Raw genomic sequence first — 20,000 nt, forward strand, 5'->3', positions numbered from 1 at the left:
ATTATATAATTAATTTTATTATTATCTTAAATACTCTCTGTAGATATGAGAAAGAAAATTACAAATCATATAAATTATAGATTATAGATAAGAACTTATTTTATTAAAAGTATTATTAATGCCATTTTGTATACTAACTCGTTTTATCTCTCTCCTCTCTTTCCCTTCCCCCTCTACCTTTCCCTCCTGTTTCTCCTCTCTCTCTTTTCACCTTTTCATTTCCCTTCTCTGTTTTCTCACCCCCTCCCTTACCCCTTTTCCTTTTTTCTCTGCTTTTCCTGCTCCCCCTCCCTAACCTGTGCTCCTTCTCCTTTCTTTATCCTTCCCCTCTCCCCTCCCCTCTCCCCTCCCCTCTCCGTTCCCCTCTCCCTTTCCCTCTCCGTTCCCTTCTCCCTTTCCCTCTCCGTTCCCTTCTCCCTTTCCCTCTCCGTTCCTTCTCTCTGCCTTTCCCTCTCCCTTTCCCTCTCCCTTCCCCTCTGCCTTTCCCTCTCCCTTTCCCTCTCCCTTTCCCTCTCCCTTTCCCTCTCCCTTTCCCTCTCCCTTTCCCTCTCCCTTTCCCTCTCCCTTCCCCTTTGCCTTTCCCTCTCCCTTTCCCTCTCCCTTCCCCTCTGCCTTTCCCTCTCCCTTTCCCTCTCCCTTCCCTCTGCCTTCCTCTCCCTTTCCCTCTCCCTTTCCCTCTCCCTTTCCCTCTCCCTTTCCCTCTCCCTTTCCCTCTCCCCTTTCCCTCTCCCTTTCCCTCTCCCTTTCCCTCTCCCTTTCCCTCTCCCTTTCCCTCTCCCTTCCCCTCTGCCTTTCCCTCTCCCTTTCCCTCTCCCTTCCCCTCTGCCTTTCCCTCTCCCTTTCCCTCTCCCTTTCCCTCTCCCTTTCCCTCTCCCTTTCCCTCTCCCTTCCCCTCTGCCTTTCCCTCTCCCTTTCCCTCTCCCTTCCCCTCTGCCTTTCCCTCTCCCTTTCCCTCTCCCTTTCCCTCTCCCTTTCCCTCTCCCTTTCCCTCTCCCTTTCCCTCTCTCTTTCCCTCTCCCTTTCCCTCTCTCTTTCCCTCTCCCTTCCCCTCTCCCTTTCCCTCTCCCTCCCCTCTGCCTTTCCCTCTCCCTTTCCCTCTCCTTCCTCTCCCTTTCCCTCTCCCTTTCCCTCTCCCTTTCCCTCTCTCTTTCCCTCTCCCTTCCCCTCTCCCTTTCCCTCTCCCTTCCCCTCTCCCTTTCCCTCTCCCTTCCCCTCTCCCTTTCCCTCTCCCTTTCCCTCTCCCTTTCCCTCTCCCTTTCCCTCTCCCTTTCCCTCTCCCTTTCCCTCTCTCTTTCCCTCTCCCTTCCCCTCTCCCTTTCCCTCTCCCTTCCCCTCTCCCTTTCCCTCTCCCTTTCCCTCTCCCTTTCCCTCTCCCTTTCCCTCTCTCTTTCCCTCTCCCTTCCCCTCTCCCTTTCCCTCTCCCCTCCCCTCTGCCTTTCCCTCTCCCTTTCCCTCTCCCTTTCCCTCTCCCTTTCCCTCTCCCTTTCCCTCTCCCTTTCCCTCTCCCTTTCCCTTTCCCTCTCCCTTTCCCTCTCCCTTTCCCTCTCCCTTTCCCTCTCTCTTTCCCTCTCCCTTTCCCTCTCCCTTTCCCTCTCCCTTCCCCTCTCCCTTTCCCTCTCCCTTTCCCTCTCCCTTTCCCTCTCCCTTTCCCTCTCCCTTTCCCTCTCCCTTTCCCTCTCCCTTTCCCTTTCCCTCTCCCTTTCCCTCTCCCTTTCCCTCTCCCTTTCCCTCTCTCTTTCCCTCTCCCTTTCCCTCTCCCTTTCCCTCTCCCTTCCCCTCTCCCTTTCCCTCTCCCTTTCCCTCTCCCTTTCCCTCTCCCTTTCCCTCTCTCTTTCCCTCTCCCTTCCCCTCTCCCTTTCCCTCTCCCTTCCCCTCTCCCTTTCCCTCTCCCTTTCCCTCTCCCTTTCCCTCTCCCTTTCCCTCTCTCTTTCCCTCTCCCTTCCCCTCTCCCTTTCCCTCTCCCTTTCCCTCTCCCTTTCCCTCTCCCTTTCCCTCTCCCTTCCCCTCTGCCTTTCCCTCTCCCTTTCCCTCTCCCTTCCCCTCTCCCTTTCCCTCTCCCTTTCCCTCTCCCTTTCCCTCTCCCTTTCCCTCTCTCTTTCCCTCTCCCTTCCCCTCTCCCTTTCCCTCTCCCTTCCCCTCTCCCTTTCCCTCTCCCTTTCCCTCTCCCTTTCCCTCTCCCTTTCCCTCTCCCTTTCCCTCTCCCTTCCCCTCTCCCTTTCCCTCTCCCTTTCCCTCTCCCTTTCCCTCTCCCTTCCCCTCTCCCTTTCCCTCTCCCTTTCCCTCTCCCTTTCCCTCTCCCTTTCCCTCTCTCTTTCCCTCTCCCTTCCCCTCTCCCTCCCACACCAACGCCTCTCTTACACTCCCTCCCTCTCCCCCCCCCCCTCATCCCCACTCCTACCCTCCCACTTCTCTCTCCTCCGCCATCCTTCGCATCTTCCCTTCCATCCCATTTCTTTTTTCCTCATCTTCTCATCCCTTCCTTTCTCTCACCGTACTATCCTCTTCTTCCTTCTCTCTCCCTTTCTTTTGCCCACACCACCTCTTCCTTCTTCGTCTATCCTCGACACACGTTCTCACCCTCCCCCCCCCCCCTCTCTCTCTCTCTCTCTTTCTCTCTCTCTCTCTCTCTCTCTCTTTCTCCCTGCCTCTCCACCTCTCCTCCCATTCCCTCCCCGCCTTCACCCAAACAGGGAAGTAATGACCGAATTGTGCGTCCGTGTGTCCTGGGAAGTGACGAGGGCGTGCCAGGTCCACCTCCCCCTCGACAGCCTCTTCTCCCCGCCCTCCAGGACCTCCTCCGCCGCCTCCGCCTCCGCCAGCGCCTCCTCCAGCGGCAGCAAGTCGAGCGACGAGGCGAGGGAGTCCCTGACGCTCGTGGAGGTGGCCATCAAGTCCTGCAACGAGTGGAGGAACTGTTATGTGGAGGTGAGGCAGGAGGATGGGGAAAGTGGAGATGGGGGGGAGGAAGGGGAAGAAGAGAGAAGGAGATATGGGGAATGGGGAGAGGGAAGGGGGAAGAGGGGAAGGGGAAGGAGATATGTGGAAGTGAGGGAGGAAATGAGGAAGAGGGGTGGGGAAATGAGGGGGGAGGCGAGGGATGGCGGAATTGCTAAGTGGAGGGGAGAGAAGGGAAGGAGAGCGGAAGGAGAGAGGAAGGAGAGGGAAGAAGATATGGGGAAATGAACGAGGAAGGAGGGTAGGAGGGATGGGATAGTGTGGGGGGAGGGAGGATCTATTGTGTGGAAGGAAATGAGAGGGAAGGAGAAATAGGTTAGGGAAATGGGGAGGGGAGAAGGCTGGGCCGAGGAATGGACGTAAGGGAAAGGGAAACAGGGAGAGAAGGAAGGAGGCTCAGGGGAAACTGACACGGGGAGAGAGGAAAGAGTGATGGAGAGGTAATAAGGGTGAACATATAGGTGTTGAGGAAGAAAAGGGGAAAGGGAAAGGCGGCCGAGGGAGGATTGGGAGGGGAGAGGGAAGGATTGAGACGAATGGAGGGAGAGAAAGGGAAGAAGAAGGTGAGGGAGGAGGTGGGATAGAGAGGGATGGAAGATAATGGGATAGAGTAAATGAGGTTAAGGGAAGTTGGTGAGAAAAGAGGAATTGCTGTGTGTAGGTGGTGGAGGGATAGGCGAAAAGGAATGGGAAAGTATGAGGGAAAGAGAAGCAGGGAGGAAAAAACGAGGAGAAAAGAAGGCAGGGAAGTAATAGGAGGGTAAGCAGAGGAAAGGGGGAGAGAGCATGGGGAAAGGTGAAAGAGGGTGGAAGGTATAAGGGAAGTGAATTGAGGAAAGGGAAGAAAGGAAGAGGAGGATAGGAGAGAGAAAACAATAGAGAAGAGAAAGGAAAGAGTCACTCATGAAATAATATTAGACATCCCCAACACATTTTTAAACCTTCCCTCTCCCTCAGTGCCCCAACGCAAATTCTCATACGAACCCCCTTCCCCCTCCACCCCCTTCAACCCCCAACAGCTAGCAACCCACTTCGGAGAGCAAGACTACCCGGAGGTCTGGCTGCCCGACACCTCGGCGGTCTTCCTCCCCGTCGAGCTCTTTTCCAGCCGCTGCGAGGACCTCAAGTACATCGGGCTCAGCAAAGTGCAGCTCACCAGGTAAGGTGTGAGTGGGGGGGGGGGAGGGGGTGGGGCCAGGGGGAGTGATCGCGTGTGGGGAGTGGAGTGTGTGTGTGTGTGTGTTTGTGAATGTGATTATGTGTGTGTTAATATTCAGTATCATAAGAACAGCAATAATGATAAGGCAATGTTATGATGACGATTATGATGATAATGGTATGAACAATAGTGATGATGTTGATAAACGGAATTGAAACAGTATCATGATAGCGATGGCAGTAATAAATGATAATGGTAATAAGGATAGTATATCGGTATCACTATCCTCTTCCTCATCATTATTGCAATAATCATGAATATAATAATGATAGCCGCAACCGTGATGCCAATAATGATAACGTCCCGTCCTGCCACAGACACGGCGACGAGATGTCGGTGCGGGCGTCGGGGGCCGGCGAGGGGGGCGCCGAGGGCGAGCTCCTGGAGGAGGAGCTGTCGCAGGTGGACCGGGTCCTCGAGGACGCGCTCAGGGCCGTCGGGAGGCGCTGCCACCTCGTCTTCAACCTCACGTCCAAGGAGTGGCTCAAGCACTTCGACCGGTGAGGCAGAGGCTTTGTTAACAAAGCAAACGCATTTTCGGGCAACTGGTCTGAGAACACTCGGACGCGCTTATGTATAGGCCTATGGAAATGAATGATCGGGAAGAAATCAGTTATATTTTATTCTCAGAAATTTCATCATTGTCAAAAATCTTTCTTTTCTTCTCCCTCCAGCATTCTTCATTTACTCTTCGCCTTTCTCTCTTTATTTTTTTTCTTTTCCGCTTTTCCTCCCTCTCTTCTCCCTTCCTTAATCTCCTCTTCATCTCCTACTGATTCTCATCTATACTAAACTCCTACTTCATTCCTCCTTCATTAATCGCCCTTTGTTCTCCCTCTAATTCCTTCCTTTTTCCCATTATTTCCTCTTTCTTTAATCTCCTTTTCTTCTCCTTCTAATTCCCTCCCTTTCCCCTTACTTTCCCTCCTCCCTTCTCTTTTCTCCCATTCTTCCTCCTTATAATTCCCTTCCTTTCTTTATTTTTTTCCTTAGTAATTTCCCTTCTTTTGCCTCTGATTCCCAATGATTCTTCCATTATTTCTCCTTTCCTCGCTCTCCATTTTCCCATTCGTTTTCCATCTTTAATCTTCCTTGTTTCTCCCTCACTTTCCGTATTTTTTCCATTCTTTTCCCTTCCTTAATATGCCTCTCTTCGCCCTCTCATTGTTTCCTCTTCTCAAATCTCCTTTTCTTCTCCCTTAAATTCCCTCTCTTCCTCCTATTCTTTACCATTTCTTAATCTCCCTTGTTTTCCTTCTAATTCCTTCCCTTTCTCCAGTTCTTTCCTTTTCTTAATCTCCCTTTTTCCCATTCTCCCCTTTCCGTTATTCTCCTTCTCTTTCTGACCCCTTCCCTTCCTTCAATCTCCCTCCCCTCCCTTGTTCTCCCTCAACCCCTCCCTCCCTCCCCCAGGTTCCGCGAGAGCATGGAGGAGGTGGAGCGGCGCTACCAGTGCGTGATGGTGGCGGCGGTGCAGACGGTTGAGTCGGCGGCGCAGGGGCTGCGTGTCCTCAACGTGTTCAAGCCGCTCGCCGCCAGGAAGTCCCTCTTCTCCGTTTTCTACGTTATGATCGACCATGTGAGAAAATGGGAGAGGAGTTCCCGTTTTGTAGATATGTGCTTGAGGTTTATTCATGTATCAATGAAATGTACATGTACACGCACACATATGCGCGTGTGTGTGTGTGTGTGTGAGGGAGGGGGGTGCATATACATAGTTTGCACTTTACCCTCTTTTTTTATAAACGTTATGACACGATTTTTATGCCAATTTATATAGTTCTTTAATGACTCATTTTCATTGATAAAGTTTTGTTGGGGATAGTGGGGTCGTGAAGCTCTATCCCCGCCCCCTCCTCGCCCCCTAACCGGCCTCGCTCCCTCTCTCCCTCGCAGATCCTGAACCTGTTCGAGCGCGACTTCGAGGAGGTCGAGAAGGAGTACGTGTTCCGCTCCATGAAGGTCGGCAGCAGCGGCTTCTACTTCTCCAGGATGGCCAAGTGGGCCACCGACACGCGCAAGAAGCTCGAGCATGAAGTCAATGTACGGCCTCCGTGTGTGCGTGTGCGTGTGTGTGTGTGTGTGTGTGTGTGTGTGTGTGTGTGTGTGTGTGTGTGTGTGTGTGTGTGTGTGTGTGTGTGTGTGTGTGTGTGCTTCTTCATCCAATTTTTTTTTCCCTCTACGTCCCTTTCCGATTACGGTTCCCAAACTTTAGGCGATAACTTACTCCTCGAAACTTTGCATTAGTATCATTGAATTCACTGCTGTTTCTGTAAAGACCATAGTTAACAGGAATTAAATTAATTTGTAACAAATAATTAATCATAGAAAACACTTAAAAACAAACTAGCTGTCTATTCGTTTTGGAATTGTGATGATAATCTAATGATAATGGTGAAAACATTTACAGTGGTTGCACTATTAATTCTTCTAATGTATAAATTAACATAACAATGATGATTATCATAATGATAATGAAAATAAGGATAACGAAAATAATAATGATGATAACAAGGATGATGATGATGTAGATGATGATGATGAGCAGAAGTATAATAATAATAATGACGATGATGATGATAAAGGTAATAATAAAGATAATGATATCATCACTATCACCACTATTATTATGTAAATGAGGATAATAGTAGTATAAGAATTTGTAACAGAAATAATAACCCCCCCCCCCCCCCCCGCCTTTTCTCCCGCCGACAGCTCCTGAAGAACCAGTCGTGGCTGCCCTACTACCCGCGGCTGGACACGGTGTACGAGCGGTGGGCGAGGACGGTGGCGCTGCTGCAGGGCGTCGTCCACAACATGTACGCCGCCTGGAACGCCTCGCTGGAGCCGCAGCCGTCCAGGAGGCTGACGGCGCCCGTGTTCGTGTGGAAGCCAGGCCCCGTGCAGAACATCCAGGCCAATTTCGATGTGTGAGTTGTCCTTTCCTTCTTCTCCTTCTTCTCTTTCTCCTTTTTATTCTCCTCTCAGTCCTCCTTCTCCTCCATCTCCTGCCCCCTTCCTCCTCCTCTTGCTCATCATGCTCTTCTTCTTTTTCCTCCTCCCCCTCCTCTTCCTGCTCTTTCCTCTCCTCTTCTTCTTCCTCCTCCTCCTCTTCTTCTTCTTCCTCCTCCTCTTCTTATTCCTCCTCCTCCTCTTCTTCTTCCTCTTCCTCCTCTTCCTCCTCCTCCTCCTTCTCCTTCTCCTTTTCTTCTCCTTCTCCTTCTCCTTCTCCTTCTCCTTCTCCTTCTCCTTCTCCTTCTCCTTCTCCTTCTCCTCCTCCTCCTCCTCCTCCTCCTCCTCCTCCTTCTTCTCCTCCTCCTCCTCCTCCTCCTCCTCCTCCTCCTCCTTCTTCTCCTCCTCCTCCCCCTCCTCCTCCTCCTCCTCCTCCTCCTCCTCCTCCTCCTCCTCCTCCTCCTCCTCCTCCTCCTCCTCCTTCTCCTCCTCCTCCTCCTCCTCCTCCTCCTCCTTCTTCTCCTCCTCCTCCTCCTCCTCTTCCTCCTCCTCCTCCTCCTCCTCCTCCTCCTCCTCCTCCTCCTCCTCCTCCTCCTCATCCTCCTCCTCCTCCTCCCCCTCCTCCTCCTCCTCCTCCTCCTCCTCCTCCTCCTCTTCCTCCTCTTCCTGATGATGATGATAATAACAACAGCAACAACAACAATAATAATAATAATAAAGTAATTAGGATAATAATATAATGATAATGATAATAATAATGATAAAAATAGCAATCATAACAGCAACAGCAATAAAGCCAATCCCCCCCCCCCCCCCCCCGCCAGCCACCTGAACAAGAACCTGGAGGAGACGAAGGCGTGGAAGGAGATGGGCTTCGAGGTCCCCGAGAGCCTCAACCACGTCTTCCAAGAGAGCGAGGTGTACCTGAGTCTCAAGAAGCAGGTGAGGGCAGTCGGGTTGCTTTTTTTTTGGGGGGGGGGGGGGGGAAGGGGGGAGAAAGCTTGTTCTTGGGATGTTCAAGAGTCTCTCCGGTTGATTGTCTCTTTTTTTCTGTTTTTTGGTATTTATGGTTATTCGCATTTTTTCTTTGTTTTTCTTTTTTCTTGTTTTTTTTTCTTTTCCTGTTTCCTTTTTTTCTTTTCTTTTTTTTCTTTGTTTCTTTTTATCTTTCTCACTCTTTCTCTCCCTCATTCTTTTTTTTTTCTCTATCTCATTCACTTTTTCCTGTTTTTAAAAAGATGAAATAACAAACTACTAAGTATAAGAATCAAACACGAGAAATGAAATTTCTTCTTTCTATCGCTTGTTAGTATAAGCGCTGTTATTTTTGTTAATATGAAATATTCACTGCCATCTTCCCCGCCTCGCCCCTGCCTCGCCCCTGCCTCGCTGCTCCGGCCGCATCCTCGCCTAACCCCTCCCCCCCACCCCCCGCCCCAGGTACTGGAGTGCTGCGGGAGCTTCAACAGCTTCATGACCCGGATGTCCCGCCACGAAGCGCAGATGTTCGAAGGCCAAGTGGAGAAGGTGGTCCGGGCCTTCTACCCCGGCCTGTCCTCGGTCACTTGGGTGCACCGTCAGCAGGCCTCGGCCCTGCTGAGCAAATGTAAAACCATCGTCGACGCCTTCCAGGCCCAGCTCTCTTACTACCTGACGGTGAATCAGAAGCTCTCGTCGACGCTAATGGAGGCGAAGGAGCTGGTGCTGTTCACCAAGAACGATGAAGTGATTTACGAGAACGAGGGCTTCCAGGAGGACTTGGAGCTCCAGCGGGTCCGGGCCATGAAGGAGGTGAAGGATGCGTTCCTCCAGATGGAACAGGTCTTGGACAGCTTGAACAAAAAGATGATTAGCAAATCTATCCCCGAATCCGTCGAAGCATGGACGGCGTATGTCTTCAGGATTGACAACCTTTTCTTGGACTGCCAAAGGGAGATCCTGAGGAAGTCCTTGCTCATGTTCGAAGGGATGCTGATGGGGTCCCGCAGCTGCCCGACTGACCAGCTGGCTCCAGTCTTCAAGATTTCTGTCCGCCTTCTGGACGGGAAGATCGTGTGCACGCCATCGGTGAGTCGAATCTCACAGTCTGTTTCGCTGCTGCAAAAGGAGTTCTCTGAGAGCCTGAGCAAGATCCCCTGCCTCTTGCGGAAATTTGCAATGGAGAAAGCAAAGGAGCACGACCACTTAGAAGCACTGCGAGATGAAATGTGTGATAAACTTCAGACGAAACTGACGGAAGAGTTTGAGAAGCAAGTAACCACTTTGAAAGGGAAGTTGGAAGAGTGGCAGCAGTATCGAGACTTATGGGAAGTTGACAAGGCAGAATTTTTCCAACATTACTTGAGCTGTGCCAACAGTGTGTACATCTTCGAAACTGACATCATGACATTTGAACGTAAGCTCAATGAGATTGAAGGCAGTAATGATAACATAAAAGTAGGGACTTTCTATGCAAACTGTGAGGAGTTGAAGGTACAGCTTTCAACCCTCTGCCGTTCTTGGATATCAGAATTTGAAAATAACCTTTTCAAAATCGCATCTGAAAAGCTGGATACTCTGTATAGTTATGGCCAGAAGACCAATGCTCTTCTGGATAGTGACCCAAAGGACATTCCGTCGCTCCTTACAGCAGCTGACGAATGCCACCTTGCTAAGAAGCAGTTGGCCTTGTATAGGGAAGAATTCACACCAGTGAGGGAACAGTTCCACGTACTAAAGAAATACCGCTATGTCATCCCTTCTGATGTGGATGATCGTCTTGCTAAGCTGGAAAAGGAATGGGATTCTGTAGAAGCTGCACTGACTAACAAAATCCATGAACTGAACACTGACCTCAATGCACACAGGAAGAAATTCAGTGATCGTTCAGAAATTGTTATGGAGGAAGTGGATGCCTTAAAGCAGTTTTTCAAGCAAACGCTGCCAACAAGACTAGACAAAACCATTCCAGAGGCTAAAGAGAATATAGCCAAACTCAAAGAAATGATGGACGACATTGTGACCAAATTGGATATCAATGAGAATCTAGAGTTATTGAGTCTGCAAGTGATTGAATTTTCTGAGCTGACGGGGTTCCAGCATGACCTAATTGCAGCAGAAAAGATATGGCTGTTGCTGGAAGAATGGCAGACAACGTGGGGAAAGTGGGCAAACTTAGTTGTGTGGGAAGTGAGTGTTGTGGCTCTACAGGAAATGCTGTCAGTTTACAGTCAGAAAATTAGAAATATTCAACCTTTTGCAGCTTTAAATTTGGCAAATATAAAAGAAGGCACTGTGATGGGTGAGAGTGAGTGGGAAGTCAAGGAGGAGGTGCTCAGTCACATTGAATTATGCAAACTTCTCGTGCCTTTGACTCAAAATCTACAAACTGCTAATCTAAAATTTCATCATTGGGATCAGATCAAATACCTTGTCAAGGCTGACTTTGATAAGGACTCTGAGAGCTTTACTCTTGGATACCTTCAAAAACTTAATCTGACTTCCTATAAAAGAGAGCTAGCAGATATAATGGTGGATGCCTCTGAAGAAACGAAGATTGTCAACAACATTAGAGATATAGAGAGCCTTGCCTCACAAATTACAATTAACATGAGGGCAATCCCCTCCATGGGTATCTCTGTCGTGCAGTCAACTGTTGAAGCAAACTCTACTATTGCGGAACTCAATATGAGGTTGCAGATTCTGGCTGGATCACACCATGCCAAACCCTATCTAGATGAGGTACAGGATATTCAGAAGATGCTCTCTTCTATGATCAGATTCCTTGAAAATGTCGAGCTCCTGCAGAAAAAGTGGTCTGCCTGGGAGCCCTTCTTCCATGTGATGGATGTCAGATTTCACTTAGTTCAAGCCACGGCCTCCTTTGACTCGCTCAACGACCGCTGGCAACAGTTATCTGATGAAATGAATACAGAGAAGTTCCTCCAGCCATTGGCTCTGCAAGACGAACTTCAGGAGGAAGTCATCAATGTGTCTGAAGGTCTTAACGATATCACTAACCAAATCAAGCCATACCTTCAGGATCGAAGGGAACAGTTTCCACGGTTTTGGCTCCTGTCAGATGACGATCTTGTGACGGCAATATCCACTGTTTTGGAAGGGGAACATGCTAAGCCATACTTGCTGAAAATGTTTACTACTGTAGCCAAGATCAAACAGGAAAAGAACAGTCAGTTAAACGCAATGGAAATTATTGGTGTCTTTTCAAAAGAGGGTGAGTTCCTTGAGCTGAACTCTTATGTCCCGATATTGGGGTCCTTTGACACATGGTTGCGCAATATGGCTTCGGGGATAGAAAACACCCTTAGAGAGGGTGTCAAGCAGTGCAGGAATAGTATGAAAGTTGCAGGAGTAAGGGTAGATGAAGTAATCAAATTGTGGCCTCTTCAAGTTAATGTTGTGGCCTTTCTCTTGCATTGGACAGGTGAGATTAGCCGAGCTTTGGCGAAGTTTAAAGGTCACATGAATGCTGAACAGCTACAATCATTAAAGAAACGTATTCGGGATTCTCAAGTAAGACTTGACAGCACCCTTCAAGGTAACCTTTCGAAACTGATGCGTGAGAGATTTCGACTCTTTTATTTGATTATTCTACAGTTGAGAGACTTCCTGACAGCAGCCTCAGAAAGTAGGAAGGGCCTAACAAGTGAAGGAGAGATGCCCTTACGTTACACATGGGACAAGGACACTGACAATGTGCTGACACAGTTTGGAACAGCATCAGAGCTTACTTACTCTTGGGAGTACCAAGGACTATGGCCATGCACAGTATTTACACCTTCGATTAACCGTGCAATGGTCAATGTGGCCCTAGTCCTGGCCCAAGGACTGGCAGTTGGACTCCATGGAGGAAATGGCACAGGGAAGACGGAGACCATAAGGGCAATGGCTAATTTAGTGGGTCGCCACCTAGTCTCTGTGACATGCGCCCCAACTATTACCTCTTTCCACTTAGCTCGGCTCCTTTTGGGAACAAGCCTGTCATACAGCTGGCTAGTCCTGGAGCAAGCGCACCTTCTGAACCCAGACGTTGTGCCGGCCTTGGGTGAAATGATCCAAACAGTGCAGGGAGCACAGAAGGCAGTTGCAGGAATCAAAGCTGGAAAGCCTTCGAAGTCACAACAGCAGCCCATGAAGTTGTTCGAGGGCGTGAAGGTGAATGTGTCACCCCTTTCCGCTGTAGTGCTGGAGATGAATCACAACTATCCTTTCTCGAGAAACGCTATGGACATCCTCAGACGACAGTGCAAACCTGCTGTTACCGTCACACCAGATATTCAGGTATTTTTTACTCGTTGTATATGATAGCACAGATATATGATTAATGTCTGACGATATCCATGCATGCAGTACTTATTGATTATTTGTTATGGAAACATACAATTACAGATTTTGAATTTGTCTTGTATAATTGCATCCTGTATGATAGATGTTATATATAGTTTCTTATATGATAGTATCTTGCATGATAGATGTTATTTATTCTTGTATGATAGCATATAGGTATTGCAACAGGCATATTTGTAGTGATATGATGGATATTTGCCACAGTCATAATTTTATATTTACAGTATGTATATATAAAATGTTGTTATGTGCTAAACATTCATCCCTTTGTTGGTATAGAAAGGTGGAGGATGACACAGACATAAAGCTAGCACGCACACACAAAGAGAGTAATGTGTATCATGGGTATATGGATACATATGTATTTATCTGTATCTGCATATTGTAACGCAAAAACACATACAAACAAATTTGTACTCTCTCTCTCTCTCTCTCTCTCTCTCTCTCTCTCTCTCTCTCTCTCTCTCTCTCTCTCTCTCTCTCTCTCTCTCTCTCACACACAGACACGCGCGCGCGCACACACGCACACACACACACACACACACACACACACACACACACACACACACACACACACACACACACACACACACACACACACACACACATATGAATAAATAGAGAGGTTCATTTGCACATAAAATAAAACATATAATTTTGTATATATGCCTCTGAACGAGATAAATGTATTTAAACTGCTTCAGTAACCAAAGATATCCAGACATTTTACACCATTCATGATCTAAGATATTAATGCCTTTCTCTTCGATTCCCAGTGTGACCATCGAAAGGCAAGTTCAATAGACCAGTATCTTTTTGCCACGGTTATGTAATCATCATCTCCGAGGGACTTTGGAGAATCTTATGTCCCAACTCTTGATATCTCTCAGGCCTTGTAACTGATTGCCAGAAGGCCCTATGACCTCCTTTTCCTTCCAGCTTTTCGGCTTTAATTTCTTCCCTCTGCCCATGAATCCCCAGCTTTGTTCTTATCCTGATTCGCTTTATACCTGTTGTGTGTTCTTGATGGTACAGTGGCCTTATCTGTCCCTGGGAGAGTTTAAAGCCTTTTGTACATATCCTTGAGGGCAAAAGGCTACTCACTCTTATTCTTTAATCACCCTTTTCTCTTTTCTCCAGGAGTTTACCTCACCTTGTTTTATAGATACTACTCGTAGGTTACTCTCCTGCAAAACTGAGGAAATGCGTACAGATCCCTATTTCCTAATCCTTTTCAAGAGACCTTGTCATACCCATCAGGCCTCTTCCATACATAGGAACTGTTTGGAAATGACCAATTCTCTCGAAAACCCGCAGACCCGGTGTTAGATAGATAGCTAGGTAGATCCAGTCTCTTTCCTTCATTTCTTTTAAACTTTTATTCTCTCAAGGCCGGGCTTGATAAGGGTGCCTAGGTGCCCCTCCCATTGGCCTTTTCATGTTAAATATGCAATAGATAAGCATAAATATATATATATGTGTGTGTGTATATATATATATATATATATATATATATATATATATATATGTATATATATATGTATGTATATGTGTGTGTGTGTATGTATATATATATATATATATATATATATATATTTGCAGTTCAATATTTTTTTTTTACTATGTGCGCTACTTGTTGGTATGAATATTAGAAACATTATGATGTTCATATAAGCAATTTTCAATTGAAGGCAATAGTAGTGGGCTATTAAGACATACACTTAAATGTTTTTTTTCAGATAATCACTGAATGTTACATGGTAATTGAAGGTTTTAAGGAATGCACGTCACTGGCCCACAAACTTGGCCAGACATTGGCCAGTCTCTCCACCTCACTGCCGCGACGCCACAAATACCAGCTGGGTGTAAGAAGTATTCCTATTATACTCAATCTGGCCAAGGAAGTGATGAAGAGGCAGCCAGAAGTAGATGAACTTGATACCGTCCCTTTGGCCCTTAGAGAGTACCTGATACCTCAGCTGAGGGAAGAAGATGCTCCTATCTTCAAGGAAATGTTTCAGATAATGTTCCCTGAATTTGACATTGCTCCTTATGTTAATGACATTCTGAAGGATGGTGTGACAGAAATGATGAAGAGTAGTAACTTGATTGTCAAGGACAGCTATGTCGACAAGGTTCTACAGCTACACGATGCTATCTCCAGGAACCAAACGATCATACTCTTTGGGAAATCAGGATCAGGGAAGTCCACATCCCTTACGACCCTTGAGAGCGTATACAACAAACTCAACAGTGAAGGGAATGCCAGTTACAAGGCTACTAAAAGAGAGGTAATAAATCCACTCATAGTTGAAGACACAGCACTTTACGGCCCTTATGAAGATGTGGTGGGAAAAACAAATGAAGGTTTCTTAGCACGGCTTGTAAGGAAGTCTCAGAAGTCCAGTTCAGGCTTCGAAACTTGGATAGTCTTTGATGGACCATATGGACACCCATGGCTTCATGATTTCTTTGCCCACCTAGATGCAAGGAGCAATTCCTTTATGGGCAACAACCGGCAGAATATTCCTCTGCCAAGCAACTTGAAGTTTATTATAGAGGTAGCTGGGGACATTGGATGTCTAACCCCAGCGGAGCTGACCTCGTGCTTTGGTGTGTTCTTCCCGGCCCAGCCACAGTTATGGGAAGAGGTTGTCCATAGTTGGTTGGGTACACTCACTAACTACAGAATATCTCGAGCCCTTCAAAGCTTGGTAAAGAAAAACCTTCCAAATTTTATAAATATCCTGCAAGAGAGTGAAGTGAAGAAACCTCACATGATCATGAAGGCTAGAGCATTTGTGGCTATTCTTAATTACTTTTTAGACACTGAGCTGACACAAACTGAGACTGAAGACTGGGTAGAGAGGCTTACACCTGCATTCATCTTTGGCATCATCTGGTCCTTTGGTGCCTGCATATCATCCTCTGAGGCCGACGAATTTCGGGAAGTGGTGACAAGGACGATCGAAAATGTACCTGAGGGAGGGATTTATGATTATTGTGTAGACATACCATCAGGTCAGTTTAAACCATGGGCAAAGTTCACAACAGAAATGGAAATGTACAACCCATTTGTTAACACCAACATTGTCATGACTGACCGTATTATAAAATACTCAAAGGTCTCCCAAATCTTGATGAGTCAGGGCATTCCCGTCATATTGAAAGGTAATCCTGGGTCAGGAAAGTCGACTTTGATAAATGTCCTAAGGCAAACTATGAATAGCACCACAGATCTTGCTGTAGTCAGCTATACATCTTTCACCCAACCTAAGGACATACAAAGAACAATCGAAGAAAACCTCATGAAACAAGGTAAAGATATCCTGGCAGGTAGAAAGTCAAAACTTCACTTGCTAGTCGATGATCTCCACTGCAGTGAAGGTGAAGACCACATGCATCAGGTCCTAGCGACAACTAACTTCACTGCAAAGTACAGTAAACTGTTTAATCATGAGATTAAATCTTTCCTTAGACTTCCTGAAATGTGTTATTTGTTCACCTACCAAACAAAAGAGTGCATCTCAGGAGGGCAGGACGACACCCAGATGGTTAATAATCACATTGAAAATTTCTGGATGGGATCCTTTCATCTGCTAACCCTACCCTCTTGCGGAAATGCAGAGTTGGAAGGCATATTCTGCACACTCTTTGATCAGAATCTTGGCCACTTTGAACAGGAAGTAAAATGCCTGAAGATTGTAGTTGCAGAGGGTATAGTACACTTGTACCGCCGTATGGGTGAAGTGAGCAAGCAAGTGTGCGCAGACCACCTACCTCTTGTCCACCACCCACGTCAAGTAATATCTGTTCTCAAGGGACTTCAACTTGGAGATGAAGAGACACAGGACCGTGATAATTTCTTGAAGCATCTAGCTCACGAATGCTTCAGAGTCTTCCAAGACGTCGGCGTCATACAGCCAAAAGAATTTGAAAGTCTGATAAATGATGTATTGTCTGAGTATCTCTGCATATCCCTTGATAAAGTCTGTGATAACCCAGGCATGTTCCTTCTGACCCGCCTTGCTAGTGATGACAATTTATACACAGATATACAAGCTGACACTGTTCGAAATGTGATTAAGAGTGCAGGGCAGGCTCTACTAGGTCCTAAGGGATTATTTGCCATTTATGACAGTCTCATCCACCATACCATTCACCTCATAAGAATCCTTGGGAAACAAAAGTCAAAAGAAATGAAATCCTCCAGAGCCTTAGATAGCATTGGAGGGCATCTCATTTTAACTGGACCAGAGGGATGTGGCAAAAAAACTTGTGCCCGCTTAGTGTCTTCTATAGCTGGATTCAAAACATATGACATTAATGGTACTGAATCAGAAGCAGAAACTAAAAGAGAAGATATTGTTAAGGATCTCTCTGAAGGCATCTCGGTACTTGTTATCATAGACTGGAATGTACTGGATGATTTAAGGAATATTGCATTCTTGAATGACCTTTTGGTTGAAAAACAGAATATTGCAAATCTTCATGAGGCTCAGCATACTGTAAGAATCTTGATTTCCACTCCTACACTAAAAGAGGCATATGATATTTTGAAATACATTCCTGCAGTTTCAAACTATTATAATGTTGATTCGTTCCAAGAATGGAATAACGAAGAGCTTCAAACTGTCGCAAAACAAATTCTTATGGAAAAACTGGGGCAGTCACTTCCAGAACTGAAAGCACAAGCTGTAGCCGAAGTCATGGCATACATTCACCAAAATAATTCTGAAGCAAAGTGGCAGCCATCTTGCAGGTTCTTAGGGTTTCTAAAGTCATTCTTGCATCTTCATGATAAACTATTAACTGGCATCATTGAAGAGAAAGAGAAACTCAACATGAGCATTATCAAGTTTGAAGACACACAAAAACGCGTTACAGAACTTTCTAAACAGCTAGAAGAACAGCGTGCTCAGGTGACCTACATCCAGCAGACATGTGGCAGTGTTGTTCTCAAGATGCGTAATATTAAATCTGAGCAAGGGAGGCTTGAGCAGGATCTCAATAAGAATTTGGGACTTCTGAAGAGGCAAAAAGATGAGTCCTTGAGGATTAGAGAACTCATCAGCCGCGACCTCACAGCTCCAAAACAAGAAATGAAAGCAACACATCGAAAGTTGGATCGCATAACAAGGGCTGAGTTAGAAACACTCAAGTCCCTTTCTAGGCCTCCTCCATCAGTTGAATTGGTTTTTGATGCAGTGCTAACGACCCTGGGACTTGATCCTTCCTGGAATGAAGCCAAGAAACAAATGAGTAGTGGACTCAATTTCATCTCATCTATTAGGAAAATTCCAGTAGAAGAGACAGATGAAAAAATTCTAACCAGAATTCAGGCCTACCTGAAAATGGAAGATCTGAACATAGAGAAAGTTACAGAGGAATCATTCACAGCTGCAACATTCCTTAGTTGGCTTTATGCCTTTGAAAAATATGTAAGAGTATATAAAGACTATCATCCCTTGAAAGTTCAGGCTGACATTATCACAAGAGAAATTGAAGCAACAGAAGCAACAATTAACCAATACCAAGAAGACTTGACTGGTTTTGGTATGGAGCATAAGGTCCTTATGGCCCAGTTAAAGGAAAAGGAACACCAGCTTGAAGTAGCTGAGGAAGAGATGAAAGTACTCGAGAGCCGGATACAGTTGGCCCAGAAGGTAATGACTCAGCTTGGAGAAGACAAAATCCATTGGGAGGAAGCATTATCTCAATGCAGTGTTAAGCTACGAAATATCTTTGGTGATGCTGTCCTGGCAGCAGCTTATGTGACCTATTTAGGCACATTTAACCATGAAGAGAGACCTGACGTAATCAAATCTTGGCAAGATAAGATGAATGAGCTTTGCATATTCAATACTGAAGACAGGACCAGCCTCGACATTCTAGCTCCCATGGAATCCCAGGCCAAGTGGCATGAAGAAGGTCTGCCAATGGACAATTACTTGCTTGAGAATGCAGCTATTATATCCAACTCAGACTTACCACAGCTTATCCTCGACCCTCACTGTCTGCTTGAAACATGGATTCACAAAAGGAGAGATGCCATGGAGGTTAACCTTGAAGAAGAGGAGTTTATGGACCAGTTTGCTGAGGCAATATCTAAAGGCAGATCATGTATTATTACTCTAGAGGAGTTATCATTCCCTATAAAATTGTTCCAGATTCTTGAGATGGAGCAAGTAAAATCGTCCAGCAAGGATAAAACATTACTCAAAGTTGGAAATGAAACCTATGAATTACACAAGGACTTCAGACTCTTCATTATTCTAAAGAGTAATATTGACTACTTAGACAACAACATTAAGACACTTGTGAATGTAGTAGACATGCAAAGCAACCAGGAGGGTATGATGAAGTTACTTACAATGAGAGTCGCTTCCCACTGTCAGCCGGATCTCATAGAATCCCTAAAGAAGAGCGAGTTCGACCTGCTGGAAAAGCAAAACCAACTAGCAGAACAAGAGGCAACCATAAGAAGCCTTATGGCTCGCTTTGATGATGATGTGCTTGAAGAGAGCACATTGATGGAGATGTTACAGGCGGCATGTGCCAAAGCAACTGATGCCAAGAAGAAGTGCCACGACTTAAGAAAGTCCCTTGATGCTGCTAAAGAGGGCATAAAGACTTATGGCAAGATTTCGGGACTCCTTACCGAAATCTACATCCTTGTGGAGCGACTCCCACTATTCAATCCCTCTTTGGTCATTGGGATCGACAGGTTCAGTGCTCTCGTCATTGGAGAGATGCAGCCTCAAAACTTTGCCAGTGCTTGGGGCAGACTTCTCGACGCTAACACTGTCATCAAAATGCTACAAACAATATTCAGGTTTGTTGATAAATTTCATGTATTTTTTGATTGAGTCATTCAGATTTTAATTACTGGCAAAAGAATGTAAGTTAAGTTTTTCCCCCACTGACACATTGCTGCAGAAAGTCGTTTATTGTAGAAAGTAAAATTTGGATTGATTTTGTGGTGCAAAGATTGAACTCAAGGTAGAAAAGAGGGGTATAAAAAGCAAAATCAAGTAATTAAATAAGCCAATAGAGATGACATCTTAAGTCATACATATTTAAGATCAGAGTCTTCTATGATGACCATGATTGTAAAAAATAAGTGAACGATGAAACACATCTAAATGGAGAGCATGGCATAGTGCCACATAGACTTAAGGAACTCGTAAATCTCTAGGAACGCTTTCAGCACACTACATATTTCTTTAACTTATATATATGCTTATCATAAAGAAGTGTATTCCAATTCATCATCATAACCTTTACTGACTTTCCTTACAGGTACTTCCAAGATCAAGTTGATGACATAGCACTGGTGACAATAGGCCTTGTGTTAGCCATGTGGTACGAGTGTCACATCGGTCTCACCACACCCCAGTTTTGCTCTCTCCTACACGCCTCCTCCTCCTCACAGATTGGAAGTCAGCTCTCATCTCTTGAGTCTGAGAAGAAGGAACCAAAGGGCGAGAAATCTTGTGCTGTGCCCAAGTCCTCTCACCCTGTATGG

At 46.1% G+C, this 20,000-nt stretch overlaps 2 protein-coding genes across 2 annotated transcripts in view; both read left to right on the plus strand.

Moving 5' to 3' along the window:
• LOC125038626 (dynein axonemal heavy chain 2-like) overlaps positions 1 to 13,371 on the plus strand; it is a 25,066-nt gene extending 11,695 nt beyond the window's left edge. Inside the window, exons 9-18 of the mRNA XM_047632164.1 lie at positions 2,691 to 2,925; positions 3,975 to 4,114; positions 4,492 to 4,674; positions 5,588 to 5,753; positions 6,071 to 6,217; positions 6,890 to 7,104; positions 7,951 to 8,068; positions 8,567 to 12,406; positions 13,249 to 13,263; positions 13,363 to 13,371. Of these exons, the coding sequence (XP_047488120.1) occupies positions 2,691 to 2,925; positions 3,975 to 4,114; positions 4,492 to 4,674; positions 5,588 to 5,753; positions 6,071 to 6,217; positions 6,890 to 7,104; positions 7,951 to 8,068; positions 8,567 to 12,406; positions 13,249 to 13,263; positions 13,363 to 13,371 (5,068 nt within the window). The remainder of the gene's footprint in view (positions 1 to 2,690; positions 2,926 to 3,974; positions 4,115 to 4,491; positions 4,675 to 5,587; positions 5,754 to 6,070; positions 6,218 to 6,889; positions 7,105 to 7,950; positions 8,069 to 8,566; positions 12,407 to 13,248; positions 13,264 to 13,362) is intronic.
• Positions 13,372 to 14,229: 858 nt separating this feature from the next.
• LOC125038627 (dynein-1-beta heavy chain, flagellar inner arm I1 complex-like) overlaps positions 14,230 to 20,000 on the plus strand; it is a 6,337-nt gene continuing 566 nt past the window's right edge. The window contains exons 1-2 of the mRNA XM_047632166.1: positions 14,230 to 19,307; positions 19,775 to 20,000. The exon at positions 19,775 to 20,000 is cut by the window's right edge and continues 436 nt beyond it. Coding sequence (XP_047488122.1) covers positions 14,230 to 19,307; positions 19,775 to 20,000 — 5,304 coding nt within the window. The remainder of the gene's footprint in view (positions 19,308 to 19,774) is intronic.

This window comes from Penaeus chinensis, chromosome 25, assembly GCF_019202785.1.
Source record: "Penaeus chinensis breed Huanghai No. 1 chromosome 25, ASM1920278v2, whole genome shotgun sequence".
Classification (NCBI taxonomy): Eukaryota; Metazoa; Arthropoda; class Malacostraca; order Decapoda; family Penaeidae; genus Penaeus; species Penaeus chinensis.